Raw genomic sequence first — 15,321 nt, 5'->3', positions numbered from 1 at the left:
AACCATACATACATAGTACATACATACATACATACAAACCTTTCCTCTTTATAATATTTATTAAATTATTAAATTAAATAAATATGGCTAATGACTTAAATAATGTTCAATGATTTATTTAATTCTATATTGAATAGTAAATAACATAAGGTAAAAAAAGCCTCTGTAATCCTTATAAATAAAATAATCTTTCTAACTACATAATATTAGAAAGCTTAGAATTTAGAACAAATATTGGGACATAGTCATAGAGCCCTCATCTTAATTGGTAAATATGTAATTCGGAATTTCTATCAGTAACAAAGTAAAAACACTATTTAATGGAAATAAAACTATTTATATGGGTATCCCAATTTTAGATGAGAATGTTCCCTTGCATTGGGATATTCATACAAATATGAACATACCTAATACCTGCTTTATGTACATATTTTATATATAAAAATATACACTATTTCTATCATAATGATGAATAATTACATACTACAGAACAAATACATGACCAACTGACTTTGAGTAGAAATATTGATTAATATTATGTTTCTTAAAAAATGCCTGCTATTTGTTTCAAGTGATCTACTTATAATAATCACTATATAATAAAACCAAAATAAACTTCAAAATGAAATGATTCTTCAAAGACATTTCTTGAATTAAATAAAAGATTTTTACTCAACTTTTGTAAAATAAAATGAATTCACTTACCAATCAAATGCATTGTAGTGATAATAGCACAAGCCCAATCCATACAGGAACAAGGGATCCTTCCAGTTGTCCTGCTCTAGTGCATAGAACTTTTGGTATGCTGACATTGCTGTTCAAAATGATGATGATATGATGAATGATATTAAATGAACATTATTGTAAAAGGAAAAACAATTCTAATATGGTAATTTAAAAACTGCCAAAAATAACCATTTTTTGACTCAGGATTAAAACATCATAAAATTTTGTCTATATTCATCAGGGATAGTGTAGGATTCTAATGGTAAAATATTTTCGTAGTTTCGTATTGTCCAGTATTTTCGGAGCCTATTCAATTCAAAGTAACAAATAATATTAGTGTAGAAATCATACTCAATATAATTATTTCCCAAACCAAATTCAATAATTTAAAAAAATACAACTATGAATTACTTGATATTATAATCAACTAGCGGTCCGCCCCGGCTTCGCCCGTGGTAGAGATTATCTAATCTAAAAATGAACGCCCCTCCAATAAACTTAATTGTTTCAATGTGTGAGGACAAATAATTATTGAACCACTTTATATGTGTGCGCGCGGCGATTCTACTGCAAACTTTGACTCTCGCGCACTGATCTGTCAACTAATCGGGCGATCAGTTCAGGTGCCTAGCATTGTATGGCGGGGAGAGCGCGCTATGTACGGAAAGACACGTCCGTTCTGTCGTGCATCGCGTCATTTATGCACTAATTGGCCAACTGGTCCTGTCGTTCGGGCATGGTCTGGACTGGAGGACTGAACGACCAATAAGGCAGACCAATTTGTGTTTATTGCGTCTATACACGTACTTTGAATGTGAGCGTAAACACAGTGGAGGGGCGTTCATTTTTAGATTAGACAATCTCTACATATTTACGTTTTCTCTACATAAGAACCATCCTCGTACTTCAAGGAATATAATAAAAAAAGAATTATCGAAATCGGTTCAGCCGTTCTCGAGTTATGCGCTTACCAATACCAACAAATTTTGCGATTCATTTTTATATATAAGAAAGAATAACATACCCTTAGCATAATCTTCTAGTAAGAGATGGAAATGACCCAATTTGCAGTAGGTTTTTGGATCAATACATATATCTCGTCTCGCCCCAGGTGAACATGCTCTTTCCTCCTCCTAAATAAATAAAATGTTTAGTAAGTATTTAAATTTTAAAACCTACCTATATTATAAACATGAGAGTTTGTAAGAATGTATATTTTTTAACAAAAAATTAAACCATTCAAATTGACAGAACTAGACAAAATTGAAATAATTTGGAAAATCCAAAAGTGCACGCCTCATAATTTTTTTTTAATAAATATTTATTAATTATTATTTTTGTTTATTTAATAACAATTAAACCACATCGAATCAGACCCTGAAAAATGAAAGGGTTCTATTCCTGAGCATACTCAAGCGTAAGAGAAAAAAAAAGACTCGATTAGTAAAGTATTTCGGTCGCTATCATGTTAACAAGAAAAAGGATCCGCACATACAGACACACGGACGTCCAAGACAGAACTTTTTTAAACTGTTTTTTAACTAGTTTAAATAACAAAAATGACATCAAAAATATCATGAACGTTAAAAATAGTGTTTTTTCTTAATATGGGTGTGTATGTATTATCTTACAAGTGCAATGTATGATACATAAAGACATTTTAAGTTTGAGAAATCAGATGTTTTGCGCGAAGTGACAGTAGTACCCACCTCAACGCTTCGCTTATGAGGCGTGCAATAGGACCAACCAGTAGGCAACAACCCTCAGATAAAAAAAGGAAACATCAAAATCAGTGCACCCGGTCAATGTAGGTTGGTTGAAAAACCCATGATTTATTTAAAGTCTAGGACAGTTTCTTTATACAACCTCTAGCTGCTTACTACAGTTACACCATGTCCTAACTAATTGAAAATGTGTTCCAACTAAGTGAGGACTAAGTCTGATGACCTAAAATACAGGTAATTTCTATTAACTAGTTTAGGCACCAGTCTCACACTTATATGTACTGAAAATGTGTGAACTTATTTTATGTAACTGATGTGAGAAAACAAACTCTTTTATTTTATTATTTTTATAACTCCTAATAAAAAAACAGTTTCACAAGGATCTGTCTAAATAATAAAACATAATTGGGATTTTTCTAGGACAATAAACATTAATATCAGATAAGATTTTCAGTCTTGTAATGGAAACTGCTTATACACTACTTACTTAATTTTCATATTCAGGTCACCAATAGAAAGCTCAAGTATTTATGAATAATAGTGGATGTTTTAGGTTTTATCACAATTCACTAATGGGTGGATGATACAGCTTATCTCACACAAATAGTTTTTACTCAGGTAAATCAGAGATACATATACATAAAAGATAATTAATGAGCTTTTTAAAATTTTTACCCATGCTTTTCTCAATATATTTTCACAGCTATCGTTAATACTTGATATTTAGTGTCATAGCATTCAAATGCTATATAAAATTTCTTATTGTTAATATTATGGATACCTTAACTTGCACCAACATCCCCTCCAGATACTTGACAGCTTTGAGCACCAGAGCACGGGTTCTGCCATGTTCATTGCCTCGTAGTTTCAGGAAACCAAACTGGCGACTGAAATATTGTAACAAATTACATGAAATAATATAGCAGCAAATAAGATCATCTCTATATTGCAGTTTTATCAATATTAAATTGCGTTGATCAGGACTTGTTGCAGCAATGTTATAAATATTTAAATAGATTATAACAATGTTTTAATATTTAGATTTTAAATTTTTACAGATATGCACTACACTTGTAAAAGAATTACATTTTTACATGCTACTGCAACGATAGCGTCGTAGAACATACAATATGAAAGTTGAGTACCCAAACAAGATTGAAATTCCTTAGGGCCTTTAGAGTAAGTGGTTAAAGGTCTTAATTGGTAGCAGACTAGCAGTATACCAACAAGTATAACTTTAAACCCATTGAAAATAATAGGGAGATTAAATTTATTTAAAAACTTTTGATTTATAAACAATAACAAGAAGGCGGCACCTGTCAAGTTCTGATAGCACTTGTAACTCTTGAGAGGTTAGATGCAATTCTTCTTTTTCATCCATCTTCATCTAAATGGAAAGTTAAATTCTTCGTCATGAAAATTCGGGTGTAGAATTTAAAAATCTTTTACACTTCATTCACAAATTGCTGAAAGAATTTACACTAAAAATCACTGTTACGCTTTTTACCTAATTTCTGACAAAAGCGTACAAATACAAATCTGTCAAGCGATGTGACTTTGACAATTGACACAATGACATGTTATTTCATAGATAAATAATAATTGAAGTACAGAAAATAAAGTATCAGTACGAAAAACTTTATCGTTGCTTTTTTAGCTTTGTGACATTTATATTTAAAACTAGCGGTCCGCCCCGGCTTCGCCCGTGGTACATGTTTACGTTTTCTCTACATAAGAACCATCCTCGTACCTTAAGGAATATAATAAAAAAAGAATTATCGAAATCGGTTCAGCCGTTCTCGAGTTATGCGCTTACCAACACATTTTGCGATTCATTTTTATATATAAGAAGAAGAAGAAGATGAGTCTATTTCGGATGGTTGTTTAGTTTATTTTTAAATGTATTATGTAATCCTACGTATCCTACTCCTACTAATATTTTATATGCCAAAGTTTGTGAGGATGTGTGTGTGTTTGTTACTCTTTCACGCAAATTCTACCAAACCGATTACAATGAAATTTAGCACCCATATAGAGGAAAACTTGGATTAACACATAAAATAGGTTTTCCCGGAAATCCCAGGGGAACGGGAACTATGCGGGTTTTACTTTGATATCGCGGGCGGAGCCGCGGGCGGAAATCTAGTTTTTATTATAAATTAGATACTATTTGAAACATTCAACTAGGTATAATCGGTGATGTTTAAGAATTGCGCCGAGTGAAATGAGGGTGGGATTACTGCGCATAGTTACTGTCACCTCATTTTGACCTCTGTGCAGTCAGCACGTTTATATTCGATTGCTTGAATTCTAAAATTTTTCAGTTAAAATCGGCAGCGATTTAGCTGTATTACGGCCTTGTCCTACTCATATCGTAAATGCGAAATTTTCTGAGGATGGATGGATGGATGTTTGTTTCTCCTTTACGCAAGTACTACATACGGAACCAATTACAATTAAATTTGGTATGTGGGTTTCTAAGCTAAGCTACTTTTTATCCCGGAAATCCCACAGAAAAGGGGAACTATGCAGACGAACGCGGGCGAAGCCGCGGGTGGAAATCTAGTCTAGTACGTTATATATGCGAGATTTACTTAATGCCTAGAATTCATTAAAACTTCCCAACAACATCGAGCCATACCCATCCGTGGACAAATCTGTATCGTCCACACACAACACAAACGCGGCGCTCTCATTCACACACCGATTTCTCCACTTATTTGCTAATGAATGGTAGCCATTACAATATGAACGAAACGTGAACGAAACTATGCAGCTCTCGTTCCCATTTAGCGGGCAACACCTGGCGCAATAAGTCATGTTTCCTTGTCAGTTGTCACTTGACAGCAATTGACAGTTGACACTTAATAATCAGATGGATCATGGATAAGTGTTGTGTCGCTTGATAGATTTATTATAAATTGAAGAGAACAGTGTATATTTTAAATAAATAGTATTATTATATCTATTCATAATTAAGTAATGAGATTCAGGTTGTTAAAGTACAAAGAAGGCCTTAGCTATCGTGGAGAAGTTTAAAAAAATAAAAATATTTGTATTAGAGTTCATTCGGTGTTAAAAGTCGCATCAAGATGAGTTATAGGGATTCTGTAAGTAAATTATCATAATATACTTCTAAGACGTTATACCACACACATTCAATAAGTTTAATCGCATAATTTCACCAGCGGTAAATTCAACAAAAATAGGTTTTAATAGCCTAGAACTATTTTTATAACATAACAGTCATCGATTCAAGGTCGAGACTATGAGCCATCTAAAAGGAGGCATATCACTTTTCTGCGACGTAAATGATACATCTTTATTTATACCTTAACTATATATTAGGCGGGGTTTCTTTAGAGAACTGCCGCACGTATTATAGGTTTTTTGTGGGTGGGGGATGGGCGGGAGGAGGGGGGGACCCTCCTACCAAAAGGGGAAAGTTAGGAAACCAATAGTTTTGGAGAAAAATCAATTTTCCTATTCTAACCTCAAAATGTATGGAATTGGTGTAACAAAAATTTTACGATACATACATAAATAAAATACAAACAAGTTGTGAAAACCTACGTAGTTTTTTTTATTTGAGTGGGAATCGCCCTAAAGTCGCTTCTGGCACTCGCCGGCCGCTGCCGCGGCACGCTCGCTTCGCTCGCTCGGCTCGTGCGGCAGTTCAAGAGTAAACCTAACACGCTCGTCGCTTCGCTCCTCGCTACCTATTTGGATATTAAAAATAAAAGTTTAATAGTTTTTTAACCTACCTACGTAGATTTTTTTTTGTTTGAGTAGGAATGGCCCTAAAATCGCTTTTGGCACTCGCCGGCCGCAGCGTAAAGTCACAGTACAGTGAAATGGAACGTCTTGGTCCGCTTTTTTGCACAACAAAACGGATAAATGCACTTTTTTCGCACAAAAAATTATTAACTTTAAAAATTAATAACTAAAAAACTACAAGTTTCCTAACGATAATATTTTGGAATTACAATCTTACATTACCTAGCTAACTAAAAATATAAATATTTCCAACAAATTCGTGCGGCAGTTAACTAAAGCTAACCCTATTAGGCACTTAAAGTTAATCTAATCATTATTCAACAGTGAGTTATGAACATTGAAATTTAATTTAAATTAATTTTTTTTCGCTTATTACACTGCAAACCACATTATTATTATGCCTCAGTCAATTAATTCTCCAAAATTAAGTTATGATTTAATGATATATGTAAACCGCAATTCATTGTAAATGTCTAAGAATAATTTTATAATAATTTTACATATTATTATAGGTGAAAATAACTATAATTAATATTCTGCGCTTGTGTTTATATATTAACACAGCTTGTGTTAAAGATTAGTTAATTGTTCCATAAAAAGAAGTATTCAATATGTAACTTTTACTGGGTAACCTATTAAAAACTCGAATTTCTATTACCCGAATCTTAAAATCCCGAAAACGGTTGTTAGAACTTTTAAAAGACAGATGTAATGAATGACAACTTTTTAAAATTCCTTTTTTAATTTCCCAGATGAATCAATTTCCAGATACACCAAAACCAGATTTTTAAAAAGTATTTTTTTGTTTCCCGTATTCTCATAATCCAGATATAGTTATACCAGATTCTCAGAATACTTTTTTTTGTTTCCCATCGTACCATTTTCCAAATAAACTATTGCCAACTTTTCATAATCTTTTTATTTGGTTCCCATATAATCGTATAGCAGATAAACTATTGCCAGATTTTCATAATCTCTTTATTTGGTTCCCATACAATCGTGATTATACCTTTTACTATTGCCTGAAAATAAACATTACCAGTAAGTAAATTGTTTTACTTGCCCATTATAGAAAGGTTTAAGTGTCAAATTCGACTCAGTAGGTTAGGTTAGGTTTGAACTGTGACCTCCCATGCACGAGCCGAGCGAGCGAAGCGAGCGTGCCGCGGCAGCGGCCGGCGAGTGCCAGAACCGACTCGCTATTGTTTCACTTGCCCATTACAGAAAGGTTTAAGTGTCAAATTCGACTCAGTAGGTTAGGTTAGGTTTGAACTGTGACCTCCCATGCACGAGCCGAGCGAGCGAAGCGAGCGTGCCGCGGCAGCGGCCGGCGAGTGCCAGAACCGACTCGCTATTGTTTCACTTGCCCATTACAGAAAGGTTAAAGTGTTAAAATCTATTCAGAAGGTTAGGTTAGGTTCGTGCTGCGACCCCCTGGAAGGATTTCGTTTTTCTGGATATCGTTTATTTGAATTTCAAAAATCTGGACATTGTTTGTCTGGATATCAATCAACTGTATTTCAAAAATTTGTGTTTTAAAAATCTGGCTTTCGTGCATATGGATTACGGTCATCTGGATTTTGTGCATTTAGATTTCGTATGTCTGGAACTCATTCGTCTGGATTGTAAAACGTCGTACAAATGAAGAAATGGGCAAATGAAATTCGGAGTTGCGATTATATGGCAAACAAAACTTCGAAATTTTAAAATTCGGGGTTATGAAAAAATGTCCAAACGTTTTCTGGATTATGATATTCGGAATATTAAAATTCGAGATTAAGATAGGTAACCCTTTTACTGATATCTAAAACTGAATTACATTTTTTAACATAAATGGAAGACGCACAGTCAATTCATATTTATGCACCTTAATAACTTGTATGAATTCACAATAGCAGCTTGTTGATGAAAATTTTAAACCCTCTATTGGCAGTACTCGCTATACCCGAGATATCATTCATACAGCGCAGCTAAAGACCTCCGGGTAGGATCGCATCTAAGAAGTTCAACGGTACTTATCAATATAATACAATTGTGTGTGCTTTGTTTATATTTCACCAGTGTTTGTGGCTTTCAAAACGAAAAACAACTGCTTAATAACAAAGGATCATTATCATTAATGATTGTTAATTAATAAAAACATTTTACTTAGCTAGACCATTTTTAAATGGTAAACAATAATATCAGTTTACATTTTTTTTTCATTCATCATCTAATGGATGAGATGTATACAATTTTTTGTAGATATAGACTCATCAAGTATTTACTGAAAAAAATGGGACAGTGTTTTTGTGGTTGTTTTGAACAGGATAAAAATTTACAGTTGTATGGAGGGTCTCAGTCTTCAGTGCTGAGTTCTATATCGACTTATAGGTCAAGGCCTTTGGATGGCATCACTTATACACCCACGCCAGATCTAGATGAAGTTTATCCAGGCCTCTTTGTTGGTGATGCGTAAGTTTTTCAGAATATTTTATTTAATATCAAATTATCCCCTCGGAGATATTGGGTCTTAACTGTGGAGAAAAATTTAAAATATAAAAAAGCCCATACGCAAATTCTAAAGAAAGAAAAATGTACAAATTTTCATATTCATAGTACCACAGTAAGCATGGTAACTAATAAGGAATACCGTCAACTTTCCTATGTCGTCAGATCTCCGAAAAATTGTAGTGAATTTACTATAACATTTGAAAGTTTTATTGTTTTTAAAAATATTGTGGTAAATTATTAATTATGTTGACTTGACAAATAAAATATGTTTCATACATAGTATGTAAAATAATACTAGAAACATTCTTTACAGTGTGGCAGCAAAAGACAAAGCCTTTTTAAGGCGCATGGGTATTAACTATGTATTGAACACGGCTGAAGGCAAACGCTACACTCAAGTGGATACAGACCACTTGTATTATCGCGATTGCCCTGGACTTCGATACAAGGGCTTCCAGCTTATGGATCTTCCATCTACTGATATTTCAAAGTACTTCCATATTGCTGCCAATTTCATTGATGAAGGAATTAGCAGGGGTAAGTTAAATAGATAAACTAATGTGATTTTTAACCCATTTTTAAATTTGATAATGTACTTGACTCATTGTAAGCTTACTTTATGTTAAAAAATACAGGGAATACTGATATTTTTTTACATTTTCAAATGATTATGTCAAAATGTCGTGTTTTTTTTTTACATTTTCGTTACGTGTCAGTGTGAAGTGGTATTTTTTCCTTTTAAATGTAAATATTAAATCGTATTCACAGGTCGTGTTTTAGTGCATTGCTTAATGGGCGTATCCCGTTCGGCTACATGTGCGCTCGCGTTCCTCATGATCAAGCGTGGCATGACCCTCTCTGAGGCGTTGGCCCTTGTCCGTTCTCGCCGTGACATCCATCCCAATGAAGGCTTTGTGCGCCAATTGCAAGACCTCGACAGGGAGCTGAGAGTCTGCCGGGCTCGCTGACATCACACCCCCTTGCAACCAGTTCTCGGGCTCCCGTATAACTTTAGCAGCCAACACCTAAGAGTAAGGAGCCTCGATCGAGCTTACACTAGTCGCTACCACTAAACAAGAACTAGGTAAATCATGTGTCAAAATATCATGGCAAATATTACATTTTGATAAGCATATACCGTGTCATGTGCTGTGCACTTATAATGCATTGTTGAAAAATATTTTAATACTTACATCTGTATATTAGCTGTTTCAATATTTAAAACAAGTAGTAATGAAAATTGTCATTAAGAAATAAGAACCTAAGTACAATGCATTGTTAATAATTCTCATGTACCATTCAGTTGGTACCTATTTGTAGTTTATCACGCTGTTAAATTGTAAAATAATTATTCTTGTTAGAACTAACTACAAATTAAGTACATAGTGTTAAATGTTTTAACCAATTTACAAATTTCTAGCTTATGGCAACTATGAAAAACTTTGAGATGTTTAAAACACGATACCAAAGATCTTCTCAGTATTCTATTAATATTATGTTTGATCGTCTTATAAATTGTAAACCATATTTTCATGATTACGAAGTCATTTTGTATAAACATAAAAATATTTGCTTCAACTCCTAGGTTGAATTTTTATGGGTTAAATTATTTTTTTCCCAGCTTAAACATAAATTGTTAAGGTTTTTAAGACTGGCAGCTATGGTATGACTTTGAGAATTGAAGATGGCTTAACAATTTCTAGTATTTTTAGCAAGTAGGTATGTCATTGCCCCCTTGAAATATGTCAAGGTTTAAAATCAGGCTTTTTGCCAACTCGTGACTTGAGCGCACGTGCAAAAAGCAAGGCGACAATAATTTAGATTATTGATCTTTCGTTTTCAGTTAGACTTGACTCATTGTGTAAAATATCTATTACGTCATAATATATTTTGTTCAGCCTTATTTAATTAATTTTACAGATTGTTGTAGTAATATTTTTAAACGTATAGGTACATATACTACTAACATAGAGCATCCTAAATCCTTTGGTTTTTGGAAGTTGGGTAAAAACAAATTGACACAGAGTAGAATTTATTCTTGATATATTTACAACTGAGATTTATTATGAAGGTTATGGAGTACTGTCGATGCTCATGCTAAGTAGGTACATAATGTATCAACTCATATGATATAATATTTACTGCATGTTATATAAGTAATTGGCAGAAAATTACATCTTTACTCATAAACATGAATTAATAGATTAACTTGTGGCTAACCACTAAAGTTATGTTTTTACTGTATATGTAAAATATTGTGTGCGCGATATATTATGTATTATGATAATATTTCGTTAATTTAAGTAATCTCATACTTAATTTATGTTAATTTTTAATAATTGTATGAACTGTAATCAAGTAGGGATTTTACAAATCTAATTTTAAATGGCACCTAGAAATAGCACTTCATGGAATTTATTATCGAGATTATTATAGTGTTACTTAGAATAGATTTATTCAAAAAAAGTGCAATATATTGTTGAATGTTGTGATTCTATAAAATAATAAAATGTTTGAATATGTTGTGCAGAGGTCATATATTTTTGTGCAAAAAATATTTTATTAATGTAAAAAATAGCCTTTAAAATCTCTATGCCTTATGTAGACATGCTAGAAATTAGAAATATTTAATCACCAAAGTTTAGAAGTACTATAAAATTTTAATAATTTGTTACTGTGATACTTTAACAATTTAATTTATATTTTTTATTAATATAGAGCTTATTTAAAAATCTGATAAGAATCTCTATGTATTATTTTCCAGAAGGGAATCTATAGTACCTACATGTAAATGATAATAAATTATAATATTCAGATTATCCAGTATCATCTGTTTCATCGTGTAAATGTAAGAATGTAATATATTTATCTGAAATAAAGATATTTATTCATACCTATTTGCATTTTTAATTTCTCTGGAGGACTGCTACTAAATAGAGTGGCTCGATATTGTTCTGAATAGTCAGATATGACGTGTTTCTTTAGGCTTTTTAATGATTAACTGACAGCAGTTTTTTTGTTCAAATCAAAATAATTGTCTCGACTCATGCATACTTTGAATTGATGCAATTATTTAAAATTCTCCATTTATAGTTCCCCAACCTTTGTAACATTCAGGCCCAGGTTTCCCAGGTAATTTTCTTAAATTCTCATAAGGATTTTACCTAGAGGACAATTTTTTGAAAAGAATTGTTTTCAAAGTATACACAACAAGCAATGGTGGCTCAATAATAGAAAACTCGAACTTCAATCAATACATCAACTTCCACACTTGTTGCGGGTGCAAAAAACCTTATTTTTTTACTTTTAAGTCATTTATATTGTGTACAGGAAAACATTCTGAAGAAACCAATACATTTGTTTATAATTTATTGTATGTCAATGCCCAAATCACATATTTTGTGGGATATCATGGACTAATATCTTGATATATATTGGTCCATGGGCATATCTATGTTGCTGTTGCGGAAAAAAATTAGAATGATGACAACCAAGTTACACACTATATTCCACAAGGTAACATTTAAATTAAATTTAGTTTCGGCTAAGGTTAATTAAATGACACTGGTAGTTATAGTTAACATTATAATATGGTGGTGGAGTAGGTAGGAGTTACATAAAAAGAAACAATTTAAAGGTTTTACTTTATTACAAACTAATTATTATACTACAAACAATACTTTACTAAAAGTTTATAAATAAGGTCTATTCATTTCATTCTTTTTGGCCTTCTTGTCTCTAGCTCTTGGGAACCAACGATGAGGTGTTGTGAGAGTCATTGAAGATAATTGCTGTCTTGCAAATTCTGGTTTCATTTCTTTGAAAACTCTTTTAACTTCATTATAATCCGTCATACGGAGTACAGATTTATCCTCGTGCACTTCATCTGGCAGAGGTTTGGAACATTCATAGGGAAATTCTTGTTCCCTGTGCAATGCTACTATAGTTGATCCATCATCCGTTATTACAATCTTGTTGTATAATCTTGCAATTACGTGTTTTGGTTTTAAGGCAAATGATCTTATTAATTGAGCCATTTTAAAGAATCATCACAATTTAGAACTAGTTTTGATGTTGTTACACAAAATTTATATTTTTTTGGAATTATAACCTCAATCCCAAACAATTTAATTAAATTGACAGTTGACCACACAGTTGACAGTTGAAAAAAGAAGTACCACAGAGTAGTATAGAATTTTGGCCACAGATTATTGTAAAAGTTAAATTCCAAAAAAAAAACAATACCAAGACAGTGTGACAGTATTTTCTTGAATTGTTTTTTTACTACTTTTAAATCGTTCAAGAAATCGTCATTGCTCATTATTTCTGCCAGTAAGTATCAAAATCGTATTCTTTATCGTTAGGTCCGTATAGGTCCATCATTGAAATTGTTAATTATTTATTTTATTTGTTTTGTCTCTGACTAATTTAAAGTTATCTGTGGTGTCAAATGTCAAATTGTATCTCGGAGCAATTATCAAGCCTGGAGAACTCAGAGGAATAAACCTAATTCCTCTGAGCTGGAGAAGTAACAATTAATTGAACAATATAGCACTAGTTTGGCCTTTTTGGCTTATGGCAAAATGTCATGCGAAAAAAGAGGACAGATAGATGTCAGTTCGACAGTTTGAAATGACATGTGCCCATGTCAATTTGTTTCAGTGACCAGTCTGGTCACGGACGCATGGTAATTTTAATTATTATTTTTGAAATGAAAAACGAGTGTTTTAGTTTAATTTGTTATTTTATGAAAAGACAATTGACTAAAGATAACATGGCTTGTGATGCTTACGGCTGTAAAAGCCGTAGTAATGTGAAATCGGACGAAGATAGAAATTTGTCATTTCACAGGTTAGTGTTTTGATCAATTTTTTTGTTAATTGTATGATAAATAAGTTAATTTACTTTATTTTCTTAATCATCTATGTTTTATCTAACCGTAATCATTGAAATGAAATCATAATCAGCTTAGTTTTTAGAAAAAATGCAAAATATAACTTCCATAGTGTTGTGCAATTATCGATACTTGAGTAGGAACGAAGTACTTCATTGATAATGACTGCTTTAGGTTAGGAGAAAAAAAAGGTATTTAAGTATGGATTTTATTGTTATTTGCAGGTTTCTGGCTTGAGAACAATTAAAAGATGTTTGAGTTAAAAAATTGGAAGCCTTCAAAACATTCTCGGCCTTGTTCAAATCATTTCGAATCAGACGGGAAGAAAAGTAAAGTGCTTTGCAGAGATGCTGTGCCACAAGTTTAAGGTGGCATCTATTTTAAATAATAAATATTGTAATTTGGTAATTAAGTATCGAAATAAAATGTTGTTAAAAAAATAAATGTTTATTTGTTTTATTTGAAGCAATTTATTTTAAACTTGTACCAATTTTTTCCTGTGGGAATGAGTTATTTTCCTGTGGTAAATTGTAGCTTATATGTTATTCTGATGTTTAAACTATATAATTGTAAAGTTCCATAAAAACTCATTCAGTAGTGTTTACGTGAAAGAGTATCAAAATATGTCCATTCTTATATATTTTTGCTTTTATAATATTAGTAGGATAGGACTATTGATTTTTAAAAAGATCAACTAGGTGGAAGTCAGATTCGCGCACGAAGGGTTCCGTGTAATGTAAAAATACTATGAATGAATCTATGAAAACAGGAAATAATACGTACCCAAGGGCGGATTCAGCCTTAGTGCCAGGGGGGGGTCACATAGACGTGGGAAATTTTCAAAAGCTATATTTTGGTAATTTAATTGATACGTAGATTTAAAAAAAAAATTGGTCAAGTTCGAGTCGGATTCGCGAACCAAGAGTTCCGTACAAACATTTTTATATGTTTTAATATTAAATTTATGCTTTTTGCAATTTTTCCTTTATCTGTGCTATAAGACGTAAGTTTCTATTAAATAAAGATTAAATATCAAGATTCTGTGTTCACGGGAAGTTATACCCTGTAGGTTTTGATTCCTGGCAACACTTGCGAATGTTGTTAAGCATGAAATGTACTATGTTTTAGCAATTTTTCCTCTATCTGTGCTGACACAAGTAGCACAATACCTATAGATTTTGATTCCCTTGCGATAATGTCGAAATTTGCGATAATTTACAGCATAAACGGCTGTATCTTTTGATTGCGTTGGCTTATAAGTTATAAGTTTGATTTTTTCACAGCTAGGTAAGCTAGGTAAGCTAGTCTGCGTTATAAGACGTTTGATTGTACTAAAATTCATGACTCTGTGTACTCGGGAACTACCCTGTAGGTTTTGATTTCTTAGGGAGTGTCGAATTTTGCGAAAAATTTCAGCATTTACAGCTGCATCTTTTGATTGCGTTGGCTAAAACGTTTGAATTTTTCACAGCATCAAGGGACCGTAGACCGTAGGATTTCGACATTAGCAAGGGAATCAATACCTGCAGGGAGCACCCTGTCCCATAAACACAGTCTTGAAATTGAGTAAAAAGTATCGTGTTATAGCACAGATGTAGTAATAACTGCGAAAACCCTAATTATTTAATAATTAAATTAAATAAAAATATATTTTTTAAATCATTTTAATGTAACAATCCCTTTACTCATGAACGTCTACATGTATTT

General features: G+C 32.5%; 3 protein-coding genes and 1 long non-coding RNA gene across 5 annotated transcripts in view; 2 read left to right on the top strand and 2 right to left on the bottom strand.

Moving 5' to 3' along the window:
• The window catches only part of Utx (Utx histone demethylase), a 38,669-nt gene extending 34,689 nt beyond the window's left edge, over positions 1–3,980 (bottom strand). Inside the window, exons 1-4 of the mRNA XM_089696178.1 lie at positions 3,767–3,980; positions 3,232–3,337; positions 1,751–1,859; positions 706–814 (exon numbers count right to left, since the gene is read on the bottom strand). Coding sequence (XP_089552304.1) covers positions 706–814; positions 1,751–1,859; positions 3,232–3,337; positions 3,767–3,837 — 395 coding nt within the window. The 5' untranslated portion in view covers positions 3,838–3,980. The remainder of the gene's footprint in view (positions 1–705; positions 815–1,750; positions 1,860–3,231; positions 3,338–3,766) is intronic.
• A 1,344-nt stretch (positions 3,981–5,324) lies between these two features.
• Positions 5,325–11,611, top strand: LOC149487591 (dual specificity protein phosphatase 13B-like). 2 transcript variants are annotated; one of them, XM_089696182.1, is made up of 5 exons: positions 5,325–5,560; positions 8,161–8,238; positions 8,551–8,681; positions 9,034–9,257; positions 9,489–11,611. In XM_089696182.1, the coding sequence occupies exons 1-5, from the start codon at positions 5,543–5,545 to the stop codon at positions 9,686–9,688; spliced, it is 651 nt and encodes a 216-aa protein (XP_089552308.1). In that variant the 5' UTR covers positions 5,325–5,542; the 3' UTR covers positions 9,689–11,611. The 2 variants fall into 2 exon arrangements, with proteins under 2 accessions (XP_089552308.1, XP_089552309.1); XM_089696183.1 differs by lacking the exon at positions 8,161–8,238.
• A 739-nt stretch (positions 11,612–12,350) lies between these two features.
• On the bottom strand, positions 12,351–12,894 carry mRpL42 (mitochondrial ribosomal protein L42). Its single transcript, XM_089695863.1, has one exon. It carries the CDS (start codon positions 12,755–12,757, stop codon positions 12,413–12,415), a length of 345 nt encoding a protein of 114 aa, XP_089551989.1. The 5' UTR covers positions 12,758–12,894; the 3' UTR covers positions 12,351–12,412.
• Positions 12,895–13,235: 341 nt separating this feature from the next.
• Positions 13,236–14,058, top strand: LOC149487589 (uncharacterized). The gene is made up of 2 exons (XR_016315687.1): positions 13,236–13,571; positions 13,839–14,058. It is a non-coding gene; the product is annotated as an uncharacterized LOC149487589 (long non-coding RNA).
• Positions 14,059–15,321: the final 1,263 nt, after the last annotated feature.

Source organism: Colias philodice, chromosome 6, assembly GCF_061535455.1.
Source record: "Colias philodice isolate Cphi_HAF_F1 chromosome 6, ilColPhil1 Martin Lab GWU primary, whole genome shotgun sequence".
Lineage (NCBI taxonomy): Eukaryota > Metazoa > Arthropoda > Insecta > Lepidoptera > Pieridae > Colias > Colias philodice.
The sequence above is the reverse complement of the archived record's forward strand: the minus strand, read 5'-3'. Positions and strand labels throughout refer to the sequence as shown.